The 16952-nt window shown below is 41.9% G+C and overlaps 1 protein-coding gene across 1 annotated transcript in view; it reads left to right on the forward strand.

Annotated features, from left to right (window-relative positions):
- The window catches only part of LOC124795797 (nephrin-like), a gene marked incomplete at its 3' end in the record, with an annotated part of 432232 nt that overhangs the window by 347357 nt on the left and 67923 nt on the right, over window positions 1-16952 (forward strand). The window contains exon 8 of the mRNA XM_047259877.1: window positions 15699-15829. Coding sequence (XP_047115833.1) covers window positions 15699-15829 — 131 coding nt within the window. The remainder of the gene's footprint in view (window positions 1-15698; window positions 15830-16952) is intronic.

The raw sequence follows: 16952 nt of genomic DNA on the forward strand, positions 1-16952 counted from the left end.
TGATCAGTCGGTGGAATGTGTGGTGTCGTATACTCTCAACTGTGTGGACGGTGTAGATGAGGAGTACAGTGATTATGATACGTGCTTAGCAAGTCAAAGTGATATTGAAACAGGCGTTGAGCCGTGTAGTTCATCAGCCTCGTCGAATAGGGAACCACAAATCCAATCCTTCCTTCACCCCCCCCCCCCCCAAGGAAAAGGAAATACTTTCTCACTACCAACATTTTCATTTCCCAAGTTTAAATTATATGTAATACCTTTTGTTTAGTGAATCTATGAATAACGAACAAGCTGTCAAAATCGTTTTTGTTATGAAATGCAAATCTGATGATCGTTAGGGCCCGAAACATGTCGTTTGGAATAAATGCACCAAAAACCAATTAGTGTTTGTTTGTTTTCGACTACTCAGCTTTTCTAAAATCCATTCAGTTATATTAACAGTAATGGTCGCATACCTCTACCGGCAATTTCAGGTCGACATACATTAACACAAAACTTTCAAATAAGCCGATTAATGACTGAACTTGTGACCTAGCATCCTTTTAAGTTCAGTTCTATTATGCTGGAATAATCCTAGATAGTCCCAGTCTGTAGCTACCACACAGACTTCCGAGCAGAAGTCCTGAAGACCCCTGCGGTGACGCGCAAGGTAACTGCTGCTGTAGGTCCACTGAAGAATACCGTATAGGACCGGTAGAGCTGATAATTCCACGCGGAGTGTTCCCTTCATCTTGCGTGATTGGCTCCGTCGCGATGACGTTCGCTAGTTGGCTCGCCGATCAGGTTGATGTCATTCGCCGTTTGATTGGTGTCTGAGGAGAGTGTGGAAAGATGGCTTCCCCCGTCTGGAGTGTCCACTGGATGCTGCCAACGGTGTCTGTCTTGCTTGGCCACGCCTGAGAGGTAGGCCGGTAGTGGAATTGTGGCGTGCGCAGAGATGTCGCCCGTCAGGCGCCGGCAACAGGACAGAATTGGTTTGTATGTAAGTTGAAAGTGGAGGGGAAAAAAAGGGAAAGGAAGGATATCACTGCTGTAGCTGGACTGGGGCATTACGTGGAATCAGCGGCGACGAGTGAAAAACTATTTCCTGACCGGGATTCAAGCTAGGGACCTCCTGCTTACTAGCCCGATACGGTAACCACATCCGGGACACAGCGTTATCATCGCCGCACGGAGTACCTTGAGACGCCTCATGGCCGAACCACACTCTGATCGAGCATCACCTATCCGCAATTCCCCTGTCCATTTCCTCCACATTCGCTCTCTAAGATTCCCACAGGCGGTCTTACGTATTTGTGCATCCGCACTGAAGACGGTGGATCCATTGCCCAGCTATACATTCATATAATATAGAACATTGTAAATGGGGCAACCACTGCTTTGAGTATTCATCTTGGGAATTAATAACCACTTAAGCTGCATTTGGTCCTTTATTAGTGTATCACAACCGGTTTCGTGGCGCTAAAAGCCAATCTTCTTGCGAACGTATGATTAAAACATTACAGCGAAAAAACTCGGAATCTTTTTTCCCAAAATTCGCTGACCGCCAAAACAAATCATCATTAAAATACGGTATGCCATGGATTAAACTACCAGATTCCAAAACAAATAGTATCATAGCGATTCTTCTCTGTTCTATACGGAACATCGTATAGGGGACGCGGCCTCGTGCTCTGTCATACAGATTTTCCGCTTAAGTGTTTTAATCATATGTTCACCTGAGGATTCTGCTTTTAGTGCCACAAAACCGTTTGTGAGAGGGTAATAAAGGACCAAATACAGTTGAAGCGGTTGTCAATACCCAAGATCATGTAATAGAATAGCTTTGTTTTCAGCAGAATAATTACCAGTCTATATGCAACTAAAGTAGCCGTACAGTTTTCAGAGAATTTTACTGTCTTACAAAATTCTACCACCCTCACCCTATTGATCATATGGTGTCAAAAGAATGTGAATTCCTGTGAACAATGAATTTACTCAATTAATAAACGTCTTATCGGAGGGCTTCATCAAATGTTAAATGAGTCGTAATATGTTTTTACTGCTGTTACATGTTATAACGTGGTGAATAAACAGCCAGCGTTAAAAAGAAGCGATTACCACACAATCTATCGCAAATTCCTACTCGTGTACAAATCTTTCGTTTCCTACATGGATCAAAGTCCATTTTACTATTCTAGCGCAAATCGTCTCGGTTTCAAACTTGAGAAAACTTCGTTAAATTCGTTATTTCGTGAGATGCAGTAGGTCTGTTGTTATTACCCTCTGCACTGATCAACTGAAACTACAGAAAGGTATCTTCATGCAACATCTGCGTTATGAATCAGCTCCAAGTTGCTGCTGTAAGCTCTGCGTTTTGTGCTGGTCAATGACAGATGACGGTCGACCATAATGGCGTATTTATTCTTGGTGTATTATAATTTACAACGCATGAATTACAGGTTTTCACCTTAGACAGAGTAAGAACGTTAATGTTATTCTTCCGGTCACACCTCAGATTTTTTAACATACAGAATGTATCCAAATGAGCGTTTTAATATTGAAATACAAGTGAAACACTGTTTATCTGGACACAGTGTGTACACGAATGCTCGTAGTTTATTTCTTACGCCAGAGGCACGTTTATTCACTCATTCGTTATGAGCAAATGGTGCAAAGGACCATTACAACTCCATTTGTGATGCCAGTCTGCGGCAGCCGTATTCGTAATTATCAATCGTTTGCGTATTGGTTCAAATGGCTCTAAGCACTGTGGGACTTAACAGCTGAGGTCAACAGTCCCCTAGAACTTAGGACTACTTAAACCTAACTAACCTAAGGACATCACACACATCCATGCCCGAGGCAGGATTCGAACCTGCGACCATAGCGGTCGCGCGGTTCCAGACTGAAGCGCCTAGAACCGCTCGGCCACTCCGGCTGGCATTTGCGTATTTCTTTGTTTTATAGCACAGATCTGTATGTCACTTCAGATTCGCTCGCAGTGGGATTAAACTTCCCGAAATTAGCGCTCGTCGTTTCACTCCGTTCTTACGCACCACCTAGGCCATTCCACTGTCTCTGGTTTCAACAAAGTTATATTACGCTTCAGAGTAATCCTACAGACGTCATTAATTTATATAACTGGACCGATTATAACTGGATCATCAAGTAACATTAAAAACAGATGAGGTCTCTTTGTATCTCACGCTACATACAATCGAAACTGAAATCTGTACGGATGAAAACAATTTACAGAATACCATGTTTACAGTTTGCTACAAATTTTGTAAAAGAAAATATTCGAGCCAATAAAAAGCTATAATATACGAATAAGATACATATTTAGCCAACATATTTATTAAACGCATATGTACTTACGAAAAGAATCGTCTGTAGTGTCTAGCCCCGTTCGTTACTTATCACTACGGATAGGAATACTATTTCTGGCAGAGCTATGAACCGGGTGAAATGAGCTTGCCAGCCTACCGCACTGACAGCTGCCCCCTCTTCCCCAACCGTTTCTGACCCCTCCCCACGTGTAACCACGCTCTTCCCCACCTCACCCCCCCCCCCCCTGTCACCCCAACCCCTCGTACCGCACCGACACACAATCGGCGCTGCCAGCAACTTGCCGACAGGCTTCCCAGACTGAGAACTGTAGCGCACTGCGCAATAAATTCTTTAGCTGCCACATCTACGGAGATATTTCGCCGACAGATTTCGCGATATATCTTCAGGGAACGGTCTCCAACCCGGCATTGTTTCACTCCTCAGACTGTGTGACGGTTTGTGTGGCCGCGTCGCAGTTTCGCTATAAATTTCACCTTTCCGCCCCTCTTCCGTTCGTGACACTCTCGCAGCTTCCCTCCCGGATTCCTTCCTCTCTTCTCCTCCCACTCCTTTTTTTCCCCTTTGCAGTGCTTTCACTGTTACTAACCTGACTCTTCCCACAGCTTCCCCAACGGCTGCTTCCCAGCGGCGCTCTTGTTCCAACCCGTTCGCACCGTCCCACCCCAGACATCACCTTTTTTTTTTTTTTGCCCTCTCCTTTCGTCGCAGTATTTCCGCTCGAGTTTTTGGCGAGCGACGAGCAGGAAGTGGGTGCCGAAAGTTTGCGCTCTCTTCCACCCCTTCAGTATCGCAGACTGCGACGCGCCCTCTGCTCTGCGCCAATTTTATATCTGGCCTTATCTCCTTCTCTCACCCCAGTACACTTTTCCTCCTGTACCTATCTTTATTCTTCATTCCATTCTTTCATGAAAATTCTGAACTTCTCAGATATTCTCGTCAGTCTTCATAACTTATTGATGACTTCCTCTCTAGTTAGCGCCCACAGCTGCTTCAGTCTGCCCTCGACGCGCATAAGCATCACTTGGAATTTACGCAGCGCTGAACTTCGTCAACCGAGGCCCGTAAAATGTACTTACTTCTTGCTTATGCTTGGCATACTCTGTATATAGACTTCGACTTGAGTTAAATTAGTTCTGCGGCAATGGGAGAAGGGGCATTCCCCCTCGGAAAAAATAAGGGAATGTGACACCAGATCCCGATTATTTTAAACAAAATACTTTATCTAACAGTCTTTATAGACAATGATAAGTGTAAAAGACTCATCCCAGTCATTAAAGCCAATAGTTCTCTGGCACAGTTACAGCTCCTGATCATAAATTTATGCTCGACTATATCTGTAAAACTTTGTTTATAACGGCCATGTCAGAACATTGTGCTAGAAATTGTAATAAACTGTATTTGTTCTTATCAAATGTATAAAAAGTGAAGGCGTCATTACGTTTGTAACACTTCCTGTTTCTTTATCCGGTGGTAAATCAACACAGCTTGCACTACAAAATTTTCGCTGTACGCTGATCATATTCAGGACTATTTGAATTTTTTTTTAATGTAAATTCTACAAATGTCACGTCGGTAACTATATAATACTAGTGGACATTAATATGTGTTGTAGCCTTATGACACCTCGCAGTCTGATGGGGACACGTTCAATGACGTGTCCGAAGGACTGTGGATGAAGACAGCCCTTCCTCAAGAGCCGAAATAGAGGAGTTAGTGATGTTAGACGCTGGGGCTTTGGAGCGAAGATGACATTCTAACTTATGGAAAACGTGTTCCGGTCGCCTCAAGACGGGACTCTGTACAGTCCATTTCAAGATTGCTGCTGTCCATAAACCTCTGCTCCACAGTTACTGCCTTATCAGCATTGTGAAGCTGGGTCAAGCTGATACAAACAAGCATCGTCCCAGGGCATTTACTCTACAACACGTAGTACACAATGTTGTACAATATCTTAACATCCTTAGGCATTTGGCGTTTTCATAGGTGCAGTAAGGGGACAACACCAAATCACGTAAATCTTCCACGTACCCTAACACTGCTTTCTCCGTAGATCACTGTTGGTACCACGCCTGATGGCAGGTGACATTCTGCAGGCATTCGCCAAACCTGAACCCTACTATTCGATTCCCGTAAGGTGTAGGATGATTCCTCTCTCCGAATCACTCGTTTCCAGTCTTTAACTATGCAGTGGCGTCGCTCTTTACACCTCCTGAGTCGCCACCTGGCACTGACTGCAGAGATGTGTGACTCCAGAGGAGCTGCTCAACAACTGTGCCCCATTCTTTGTAACTCTGTACACGCAGACAAAGAGGTAGTGTGACGATTGGTAGGACTTTCGAACTCAAGAGAGATTACGTCCGCTGAGAACATACGATCGTTTACAACCAAGCTCCGCATTGTTCGACGGTCCCTGTCCGACAGTACAAGAGTCTGTCTTATCTTGGTTTAGCTGTGGTTGTTCCTTCGTTTCTCCACTCCACAGTCATTTCGCCGACAGTCGACATCGGCAGCTTTAAAAAAGTTGAAGTGTCCCTCATAGGTCTGTTACCCAAGTGACATCGAAAGTCTAACTCATTTTCGAAGTCAGTGAGCTGTTCTCATCACCTCATTCTGTTGTCAATATTTTATTTACAATACAATAATCTCTGAGACCTCTCGTGTCATTTAGTGCTTAGTTGCGAATTATGTAGTGGTGTTCGGATAACTTTGATCATTTGATGTAGATACTTTGTACCTCCATGCAAATATATGTCAAGACCAAAATTTTTCAAGTCACCTAGAGCTCTCTAGCTGTACAACTAAAATACGAGTATATATCTGCCCCATCAATATGTTTCAGGAAAACAGCGATATACTCTCTTCCATAGTACATAAGGACGTCAGACAATTTGGAAATGTCATGTTACTGCCATGACCTGTTGAAAAAATTCTTTATTTACTCAATTAGTTTCGGTCGGCTGGTTCGTAAAAGTATTCACAATATAATGTAGGGCGAAATTTAAAACCACTAACCTCAGGATATAAAACCATGAATTAGACATGAATAGCATATCGTAACACACATCAACGAAAAGTTTTGCATCACCACGGTTATCAGAACTCCTGAAGATTGATATTGACTGTGGATATTGTATCACAGACGCAATCCCTTTGACTGTTCAGAGACGTCACTAAACCCGCCCACAGATGTAAACAACCAGGTGTGAGCAGCGCCTATTAGACGGAGGGGGTCCGACAGTCGATCTGTTTTAGTCATTCCACCAGGAAGGAGGTACACGCTGTTGTCGTCTGTTGTTCAACCGTGCCTAAGAGGTCAATACCGAGGTTCGATCCAGTCCGAATTGTTACTCGGTGCCAGGAAGAGCTCTCAGCAAGGCAAGTGTGTTGGCGTCTCGTAGTGAACTAAAGCGATGTTGTTCGGACATGGAGGAGATACTGAGAGACAAGAACTGTCGACGACATGCCTAGCTCAGCCCGCCCAAGGGCTACTATTGCAGTGGATGACCGCTATCTACGGATTATGGCTCGGAGGAAACCTGAAAGCAACGCCACCTAGTTAAATAATGCTTTTCGTACAGCCACAGGACCTAGTGTTACGACTCAAATTGTCCGCAATAGGCTGCAAGATGTGCAAATTCACTCGCGACGTTAATGGCCACGACACCATGCAGTGCACTACAGATGGGCCCAACAACATGCCGAATAGATAACTCAGAATAGGTATCACGTTTTCTTCATCGATGAGTGTGGCATATGCCTTCAACCAGACAGTCGTCAGAGACGAGTTTGGAGGCAACCCGGTCAGGCTGAACGCCTTAGACACACTGTCTAGTGAGTTCAACAAGGTGGAGTTTCCCTGCTGTTTTGGGGTGGCATTATGTGGGGCTGAAGTACGCCGCTGGTGGTCATGGAAGGCGCCGTAACGGCTGGACAATACATGAATGCCAGCCTCTGACCGACAGTGCAACCATATCGGCAGCATATTGGCAAAGCATTCGTCTTCAGGGACGACAATTCGCTCCCCATGTGCACATCTTGTGAATCACTTCCTTCAGGGTAACGGCATCGTTCGACCAGAGTGGCCACCATGTTCTCCGGATATGAAGCCTATCGAACATGCGTAGGATAGACTGAAAAGCGCTGTTTATGGACGACGTGATCCACCAACCACTCTGAGGGATCTACCCCGAATCACCGTTGAGGAGTGGTACAATCTGGACCAAAAGTGCCTTGATGAACTTATGTGCAATATAACATGACGAATAAAGGCATGCATCAATGCAAGAAGACGTGCAACTAGGTATTAGGGATACCGGTGTGCATAGCAGTCTCGACCACCACCTCTGAAAGTCTCGCCGTATGGTTGTACGACATGGAATGTGTGATCTTCATGAGAAATAAAAAGGGGCGGATGTTTATGTTGATTTCTATTCCAATTTTCTGAACAGGTTCCGAATCTCTGGAAACCGAGGTGATGGAAAACTTTTTTTGATGTGCGAACAAATTACGTCGTCAGTCTATAGAAACTGTGCACTATCTAGTTCAGTTGTTATAGACTGAAGATGTAGTTTATATTACGATATGATAACAGTGTCTAATTCTAGGTTTCCTCAAATGACAGTCATGATTTTATGTTTCACCTAATAGCCCTGACAAATGGTGCTCCAAAACGCAGAATATCGGAGAGTTTAGTAGAAGTTTTTTGACAAACTTTCTGCATGTTTTTGAGGTTGCTGAATCCGAATTTTTGACGTTCCAACTAAATTTACGGCCCGAAATTGGTTTAAAACAGAATTAAAAACAAGAATTTAGTGCAATATTTTGAGTTTTTCGATTATAGCTCGTGAAGGTGCCGTTTTTGGGAAAGTTGACAATTTATGAAAGTAAATAGGGTAAAATTTTCCACAAAACAGATATATGGGATCTTTTCCGTCAGACCTATCCTATGACGTGTTTGGCGTGTTGAATACAGCTCGATTTTAAAGCAGAGGCAACTTCATGACCTATCCGCCGCACTCAAACATTATTTTGTTTCACAACCTTTGCCGAATTCCTTCTACCAGCAGTGTCACGGTGTTAGCGGAATGATTAGCACTTGACATTTGTCGCGGTGGAGGTCTGAGTTGCTTGTGAGACGTCAATTACCTGCCTACTCCTGACAGGGAGGAAGTCAGTCGTTAGCCCTGCTCTCTAGAGGTACGGTATTTAAGAGGTCACCCTCGAATGGTTGCACAGAACGTATGTGCCGTTTCAGTCAGTAAAATAGTCATACGTAATGAATTCAATTGAGATATGTGTTCCATATGATGGCGTACTGCATGATAGGAGAAAAGTGTCATCACATAGGGCAAAATTGCGTTTGAAGAATGTCTTTGGAGCATGTAAGGAGTGGAAGGACGGCATAGCTGCCCTCTTGAAGAGCTAAATTGTGGATAAGGTTCGTGAACCATGTCGAGCAAAGTGCACTAACGAAAAACTAACTGCTTTGGAGGCATGAGGTTTGCAGTTGGTTGCAGCCGAAAAGAAATTTGGTCTACTGAAGCAGATTTTGAATTCAAAACGAATATTTTTGTGTTACTTGTCTATTAAGCCAGAATTTCTGGCTCAAGAAATCAAGCTCGCTGGCAGTCGATGAAATATAATGCGTTAGGTGCGTAAGCTGGGACTGCAAGAGACTGTTCTCATCAGCGCTGAGAGACAAAACAATGAACTAGGACCCTCAATAATAAGTCAGATTGGACCAGTTGTTGACAAGGTTGGGGCAGATCCCAAGTACCACATGAAATGCAGGAAGGTTCTGAACGGCATTCGAAAGCAGGCAGAAAAAGAAAATCATTCAAACTGCGAGAGCTATATGCTACTGAAACTCATGATGCCATGGAGCAAGTTTTCAATTACTTCAGTAAAAATGAAGAGGAGTTTCAATTTTCCCTTTGGTAGTTAATAGACCAGACTCACAGTGACCACCATCCTGATGTAAGGACTGTGAAAGCTCAACTGTTGAAGAAGTGTGGATCTGATATAATGATTGCCTCATCTGTGATAAAATCAACTGTTGCTTGTTTCAAAAACACTGGGAAGGAAATTCCTACAGAAAACTAACATGTGTCGAAAGGTCAAAACCAAAGGAAGAGAGTCGACGACTGGTTGAAACAGCAGCAAACTTACTTGCTGAAGATATTCGATTTCAGGTTTAGAGCACAAAGAAATATTTCCGTCCAGACCAGTTTCTTACAGAAATAGCCATCCTCATCCACGACACTGTGCAAAATTTCGTCAATAGACTAGTGATGAAGCAGAAGTGAAGTAGCTTGAATAAATTCAAGTCCAGACGTACGGCCATAGAGGACACACCATGTTGACATCCGTCAGACCAAACTCTTCCTTGTCACTATGGCAAGTTGGCCTGGCCGTATTCATCTATAAAAAGTATGGCTTTCAGAAATAAATGTAATGTCTGCTTCAGGATACAATACCTTCTACAAAAATCAGTACGTTTTGAGGTACCACCAATGGCGGCAGAGGGTTTGGAATTAGATCCATCCACGTCATTTTAATCCCTTTTCGACAATACCGATGGCGACACCCAAACTCTTAACAGAAGCAACAGATTCCATTTAAGTTCTCGTAGTGAGATCTCATGATCTCATAATGGTAACGAACACTGTACACTGTTTTCAACTGTAATTATTTACCTACTACCTGATACGAACTAAAATTAGATATATCTTATTTTACTTAGCTGTATGAAATCCATATTTATTATCATATTGCAGGTGAATAAATTAAAGACAAAGACAGTGGTACACAAAGCGAAAAAGGCTGGAATTTCCCTCAGATTCTTTACATACGTTATACTGATAATATTATATTAAGACAACTATTATTATTGACGCCAAGTGTAAAACAAAAGATAATTACTACGGAATTACCATAATATATTTGAACTCCTCTTGAAAGCTTACATTTTGCCATCTGAATGAACATTATAGCATACTAAGAAATGAGCAGTTGGATTTTGCTGGCGGCGCACGATTTTCGCTAAACTGAACACGCGCTTCGCGCCATAGCGCTCGTCTGACGAAAAGGTCACTCAGATCTATTTTGTGGGAAATTTTATCTTCTTCATTTTCCCAAATAGTGAAAACTTGGTAAATAGGAGTCGTTGCCGAGTCATATGCAAAAAAAGGGCCCATTCTTCGTGATTTTTTTTCCATTTTTGCCCCGATTCCGAGTAGAAATATTGGTGGGACTTTGAAAATTCGGTTTCACCACCCTCGAAAACATACATAAAGCATTTCAAGAAAGTCTACAAGACTTTCCTCTAGAGGTTACCATTTCACCTGACTGTAAAATGCTGTTGTGAATACTTTTATCAACCTAACGATCGTCAATCACCCGAAACTGGTTGTTTAAATAACAAAGAAATTTATCAGCAGCCCAAGACGGTAACATGACAGGTTTTCCAAATATTTACCAGCTGTGGGGCACCATATCCTGAAAACATAAGTGTGATATTGTTTGATATTTTTAATTCTTTCGTCTAAAGCAGCGTTAGGTGTTAAGAATCGTTAGTAATCCAAGCAGCTGTAAAGTATGGAACAACACTTTTGTAAATTATTCTTTGTAAACTATTCTAATTACAAACCGAACGTAATGGATAAATGTCTGAAACCTTTTCACACAACTGACTAACACATCTGACTACAGTATCTCCTTTTACAGACCTCCAACCCATTTGTAATAAAAAGCTGCTGAATTTCTTTCGTCATTGAGTAAAGCAAATGTAAGTTTCATTGTTGACCTGCCTAGAAATTTGGTACAATGGAATCTGAAATTCAACCTCCATTATTTAGGCGAAACAGATCATCTGATGAACGTAATTAATTTCACTGTCTCACTACACGGTATAGATGAGTGACAATTCCTTCCCTGAGCGAAATTAAACTGACAGCTCCGATTACTTCTCGTCATTTTGCTCTGCTTTTAGGTAACTCGTAACAATGTCAAAAAAATGTTGCGATATTGAGCTTTCGAGTAGGCTGATTACAGGGTAAGGCATTATCCTGAAACTGTCTTCTCTTATTTTCCTAAAGAGACAGTCATTTGCTGTTATGCTCATTCGACCTCTTTGTTTCATGTACTTAACAACTTCTTGTCCTGTGCCTTTCTCGTTACAGATTTAGTGCAATTAGTACTTTTCCATTTCAAAAGAGATCCTGAAGTTTTTTACCTATCTTAGTAAAGAATTCTATCCCAAATGATTGCGTGTCATTGCAAGTCAAACGGTTTACCTTTTGCGGAATTGGTGTACCTTCCTATTCACCGACAGATCATGATTTAGTTATAATTACTAACATTTAGTACATGCAATTGGTGTCCTATCACATTACAATGCTTATGTTCCGCATTTTACAGAATTGCATAATTTTGTATTTTGTACTTACCTCATCGAGCTTATCTGATTTCATTCAATATACTTTTGAAATCATTAAAATTTGATAGAATTACGTTAGTGGTATACGCAGCAGACGATTGAAAAACTGTAATTCTGCTGATTGATATATCCACTGATGTGCAAAACGTGGAACTAAGTAACTTTCGCTCATGTATCATTACCAACGGAGCCCAACGGAACTTGTACCACACACAGAAAGAACTGTTGCAGTATATTTCAGAAGGTAAATGGAATAATACGCAATGAGAATAACGGAAATGACGCATTTATTCAAAGACAATAATTACATTGAAGTCACGCCGATTCACGATGGTCTTCTGACGGAGAGAGTTTTCTGGCTGCTTGCAAGTATTTGCCTGCCACAGTGATGTCACGCGGTGGACACAGCACCAAGCAGGCAATTACATTCGATTTCTCCGGAAAAGAGAAAACAGGACTGGCCGTCTTCACAGAGCCAGTGTCCATCCAGAGATATTATGAAAAGATTATGAAATTAAGGACCTGAAAACAGAATTGTTTTCTGATAGCAATGAATTCTCTCTTGGAAAAAGGAAATGCGTGTATCAAGGCAAGCAGCCGTGTGTTTGTGAAAAAAGAACTGGTTTAAATTTTGTCGCAGTGTTTCACTCCACGATAAATTCCATTTTTGGTAAGACAAGGAAAGCGTGCTACATAGAGGTAAGATCGTTTCTCGGAAATCAAATCATTATTTGAAAAGTTTGATGATACCCTTTATTCTGCCGTACAACAACGCAGATACCGGCAAACAAGTTAGTTGCACGCCAGGAACAGTAAAAGACGTGATAAATTTAATTACAGGTAGAACAGTTCCGCTTAAAACATCTGAAGCAATGACTGTTCTCAGTTTCGACGAAATAAGCTTTCGTGGACGAATTATTTAGAGTTCATCTGATGATGTTATATTCGATTCTTACAAGAATGTTCAGGCAGTGATGGTTCGTGCGTTAGTATCGACAGGGAAGCAGTTTATATGTTACAATTTTCACGTCACAATGGCAAAGGATTAGCTGACGGTAATATTCAAATACCTTGCAGAAGATAGACTGCGCAGGTGTTGGCGTTACTTCCGACATGGGAGACAACAATTTGACCGTATGTTAACAGCTAAACATAACAATAAACAAAACATGTGTTCTCAAATCCAGTGGACAGTCATCGAAAGACGCGGGTGGTCTATGAAGTACCATACATGTTGAAGCTACTTCTAAACAAATTTTCGACGACGGATTTTCGATGCTTGATGTAACAATTATTAATAAAAATGTAATACTGTGTCTTTAGAAACGTAACGCTTCTGATCTTGCAATTGCACATAAATGATCGGAAGCGCATGTGAATGTTTCTGGACGCATTCCCCAAAACGTCACAACGGACGCTCTGTTATTTTCAAGGCGTACTGCGCAAACTGTAAGGTTTGTCCTCAAGAGAGATTAGGAGGCTAATTTTATAGAATCAGTAAATGGTATTTTCCATGTGACAGACTCGAGATTCTCGAAGGAAGAACAGACACTTCTGAGAGGTGCTTATCGACATAGTATCGAAAGTAGAGAAAGACACGCTGAAATAATTTTTTGAAACCTGTTTATCTATGAGTGTAGGGTTAAGGGGACGGTGTATCCACAATACAATCCAAGTTCCCCAATATAGACGGAAAAATTATCATGTTGTATGTGAGGACAAAGACATTTACCCAAATCAGATATCTGAAAAGTTTATCTAAACGAGAGACAATGAAAAAAAAAATAGTGAAGAAGCTCCAGCTTTGGACTGCAGCACGATCAGCAATTACAGATTACTTTTGCGATAAGACTGTTGTAAGCTAAGGGTTATATGATTTTACATCTTTTGTTCCAATGTCTATGGAATGGAATATAAATGGCAGTTGCAAACTATAATTTTGAAAACAAAGTTTCTTCGAACAGATGACGTTCGTAATTAATGACCGAAACAAGTGTAAAGGAATGCATTTTCAGTTAGCTATTATTATTTAATGCACTTTTGTTATCCAAAAAATAAGGTGTAAGACAAAATAATAAACATAACTGGTGTTATTCGGGTCGAGTTTTACAAATATGAGTGTAATTAACGAGAAGATTGCGCGCGCAATATGCGGGATCAGAAGTCTGCGCCATCGCTGTCCGCTTCGTGATGTAACCGAGCTTTACCATCAGAATGGTCTGTCTCGTTTACTGTACATACCTCGAGTCCCTGACCATTGTAAAACGTTGGGCCAGATTCTTTATAGGATTTATGTGCAAGAACGACGGGCCCGATGCTGGCCACAAGGTTGGTAAGGGCGTTCTATTTCTCTACCAGAGCGACTGTCAACTTTTTCGACGGTCGCTGTTGCAGTACGTCTTTCCAAAACATCCGACACGGGCTCGCTGGATTTTAAGTCGAGGGAATGGACAGGCCAGTTCATACGCCCAATATCCTCTCGTTCCAAGAGCTTCTTCACTTAACGCTGTCACCCATTCACTTCATGATCCCCAGTCCTGATCTTCTTATTGTACTCGTTTTTGCTAATTCTCATTATTTTCGTGTTTATTCCATTTACTCTAAACTCATATTCTGCACTCTTTGGAATGTACACTCCATTCAACTAATTCTTCTTCTCTTTTACTGAGGATGGAAATGTCATCAGCGAATCTTATCGCTCATATCATTTTATCCTTCATTTTAATCCCACTCTTGAATCCTTCTTTTATTTCTGTCCCTGTTGCTTTGATGTATAAATTGGACAGTAGGGGCGAAACACTACACCCCTGTTTCACAACATTTATATTTCGAGAACCTCGTTGGTTCGTAGTCTTCTTGTTACCTCTCGTATATTGCACAAATTGTACATTGCCCGTTTTTCTCTAGAGTTTACCTTTATTTTTCTCAAGATTTCTAACTTCTTGCAACATTTTACATTGTTGAACGGTATCTCCAGGTTGACAAATTCTATGAACGTGGCATGATTTTCCCTCAGTCTTGCTTCCATTATCAGTCCTAACGTCTGAACTTCCACTCTGGTGCCTTTACGTTTCCTAAAGCCAAACTGATCGTCATATAACAGACCCTCAATTTTCTTTTCCATTCTCTGCATATTTGTCTTGTCAGCAGATTGGAAACATGGGTTGTGAAGCTGATTGTGTGATAATTCTCGCACTTGTCGGTTCTTGAGGTCTTCATAATTGTGTGGATGATGTTTTCCCGAAAGTCTCATGCGTGGCACCAGTCTCATATGTTCTACACACCAACGTGAATAGTCGTTTTGTTGCCACTTCCCTCAGTGATTTTAGAATTTCCTATAATTTCGTATCCCACTTCTTAGTGCATTGATTTTTCCTGACTACTAATTCATTACTAAATTGTAATCTCAGTCTATGTCTCCTCCTGAGTACGCCTGACTTCCGCTTTGACACTTGTTTAACTAACCGAAATAGATCTGAGACAGAAATCTAGTAACCTAACGTAGCAACGTAAAACCTTGATGCTAAGTATGATTTCTCAAACTAAGGGATTGTACTAAGGTTACATTAATGATATTTCGGAGTTCTATACACCTTATACATCTGAATGTTGGACAGAAATATTTAATACTCTTAAATTATCAGCAGATTTAACTTTAAATAACTACATACGTACTGTCTTTCCGAGCTGTACGTCAAGTTCTATTACCGAAAGCGTAAGGTATACTTGCTCTGGTGACTATGGCAAGAGATAAGTTTTAAAGTTCTTTAACGGCATTTAATAATGGAAGTAACGTATAATCACATGTCTTTTGAGAGAGAGGATTAAGTTTTGTCCATATAACTGTGTAGAAGTTAATATCATATTCACTATTCCGCAGTTCTTTATGTGTTGTTTCCAAGTGGTTGTAGTGCCGTCGTCTTTACAGATGTGCCTATAGTAACACTGGAGTTGGGAGGAGCTGTCAACGCGAGCTACGTCCGGGAGGGCTCGGATGTCTACTTCGAGTGCAACATCAAATCCAATCCATGGATCTACAGGGTTACCTGGAGGCACAATGTAAGTGTCTTAGCTTGCCCACAATATTACTTTACCGGTAGTACCCACACAGCCACTTTACACGCTGTTGTAGTTGAACAATTCCAATTAGATGAAAATAAATGATCGTAATTGTCCTGAAAGTAACATCTCGTAGTATTCTACAACTTCACGCGATTCTGTGAGCATATGTTGGCGTTATTTATTTCCTTTGAGGCTTAATTTTGTCATTACTATGGTCGTGTTCCGGTGCAACTGCTATCAGATGGGTGGGGAGTCATCATTCCAAAAGTTAGGATGTCGTAGCTAGTCTCCCAATCGAGATATGTGTGTCTTGTCTGTTACAGAGGTCGGGAACTAGTCATCAAGACGCTTACCGTTGTAGAATGTTCTTAGTTTAACAAAGAATCCCCAAATACAGTGCCGGAGACAAGTTGCTGCCCCTTACCCTCAGGAGCAGTTAGTCGCCCAACTCTGGTTCACGCGAGGCGAGACCGCACTAAGGCGTGTCGTCTGCGAGGCCGTTTATTTGCTTGTGGATGCAGACACAGCCAGGAGCTGAGTGGGCTGCAGGTAGATGTTCGCGGAGCTAGCAGCACGCCGGCTCTGGTTGCGACCGCCGGCACGAACGTGCTTAGTGACTGAATGGGGGCGTATAAATAGCGCCTCGATGACGGTTTACTTGGCTACTACCGGTATTAGCATCACATGACGAAGATGACGTTGTGCCTACTTGACTGCATGTCGAACTGCTGCAAGGTCGTCGTGTCGTGGACGTCGAGCTCCTCTTTTGACGTCGTCAGCTATGAATTGGAAGGAGAATCAGCATTGGTAGTATTTTTTTGTATTATCATCCGCAAAATCGATTTTCGGTCACTTCAAATGATAGGCACTGGCATCAACATGCTCTAAGCTTGTTGGTACCAGTGCCTACCAATTTTAATTGTATATTACAGCACTGAGGATGGTCACTAAGTAACCGAAAATCAATTTTGCGGATAATAAAACAAAAAAATACGACCAATGCTGATTCTCCTTCCAATTCTAACCACTATTTGGTCGTGGTGCACAGAACACTCCATGGAGTCGCCAATCGAGTCAGCTATGAAGCCACACCTCCGATAGTCACTGCAAATATGCAGTA

This window comes from Schistocerca piceifrons, chromosome 4 (assembly GCF_021461385.2).
Source record: "Schistocerca piceifrons isolate TAMUIC-IGC-003096 chromosome 4, iqSchPice1.1, whole genome shotgun sequence".
Lineage (NCBI taxonomy): Eukaryota > Metazoa > Arthropoda > Insecta > Orthoptera > Acrididae > Schistocerca > Schistocerca piceifrons.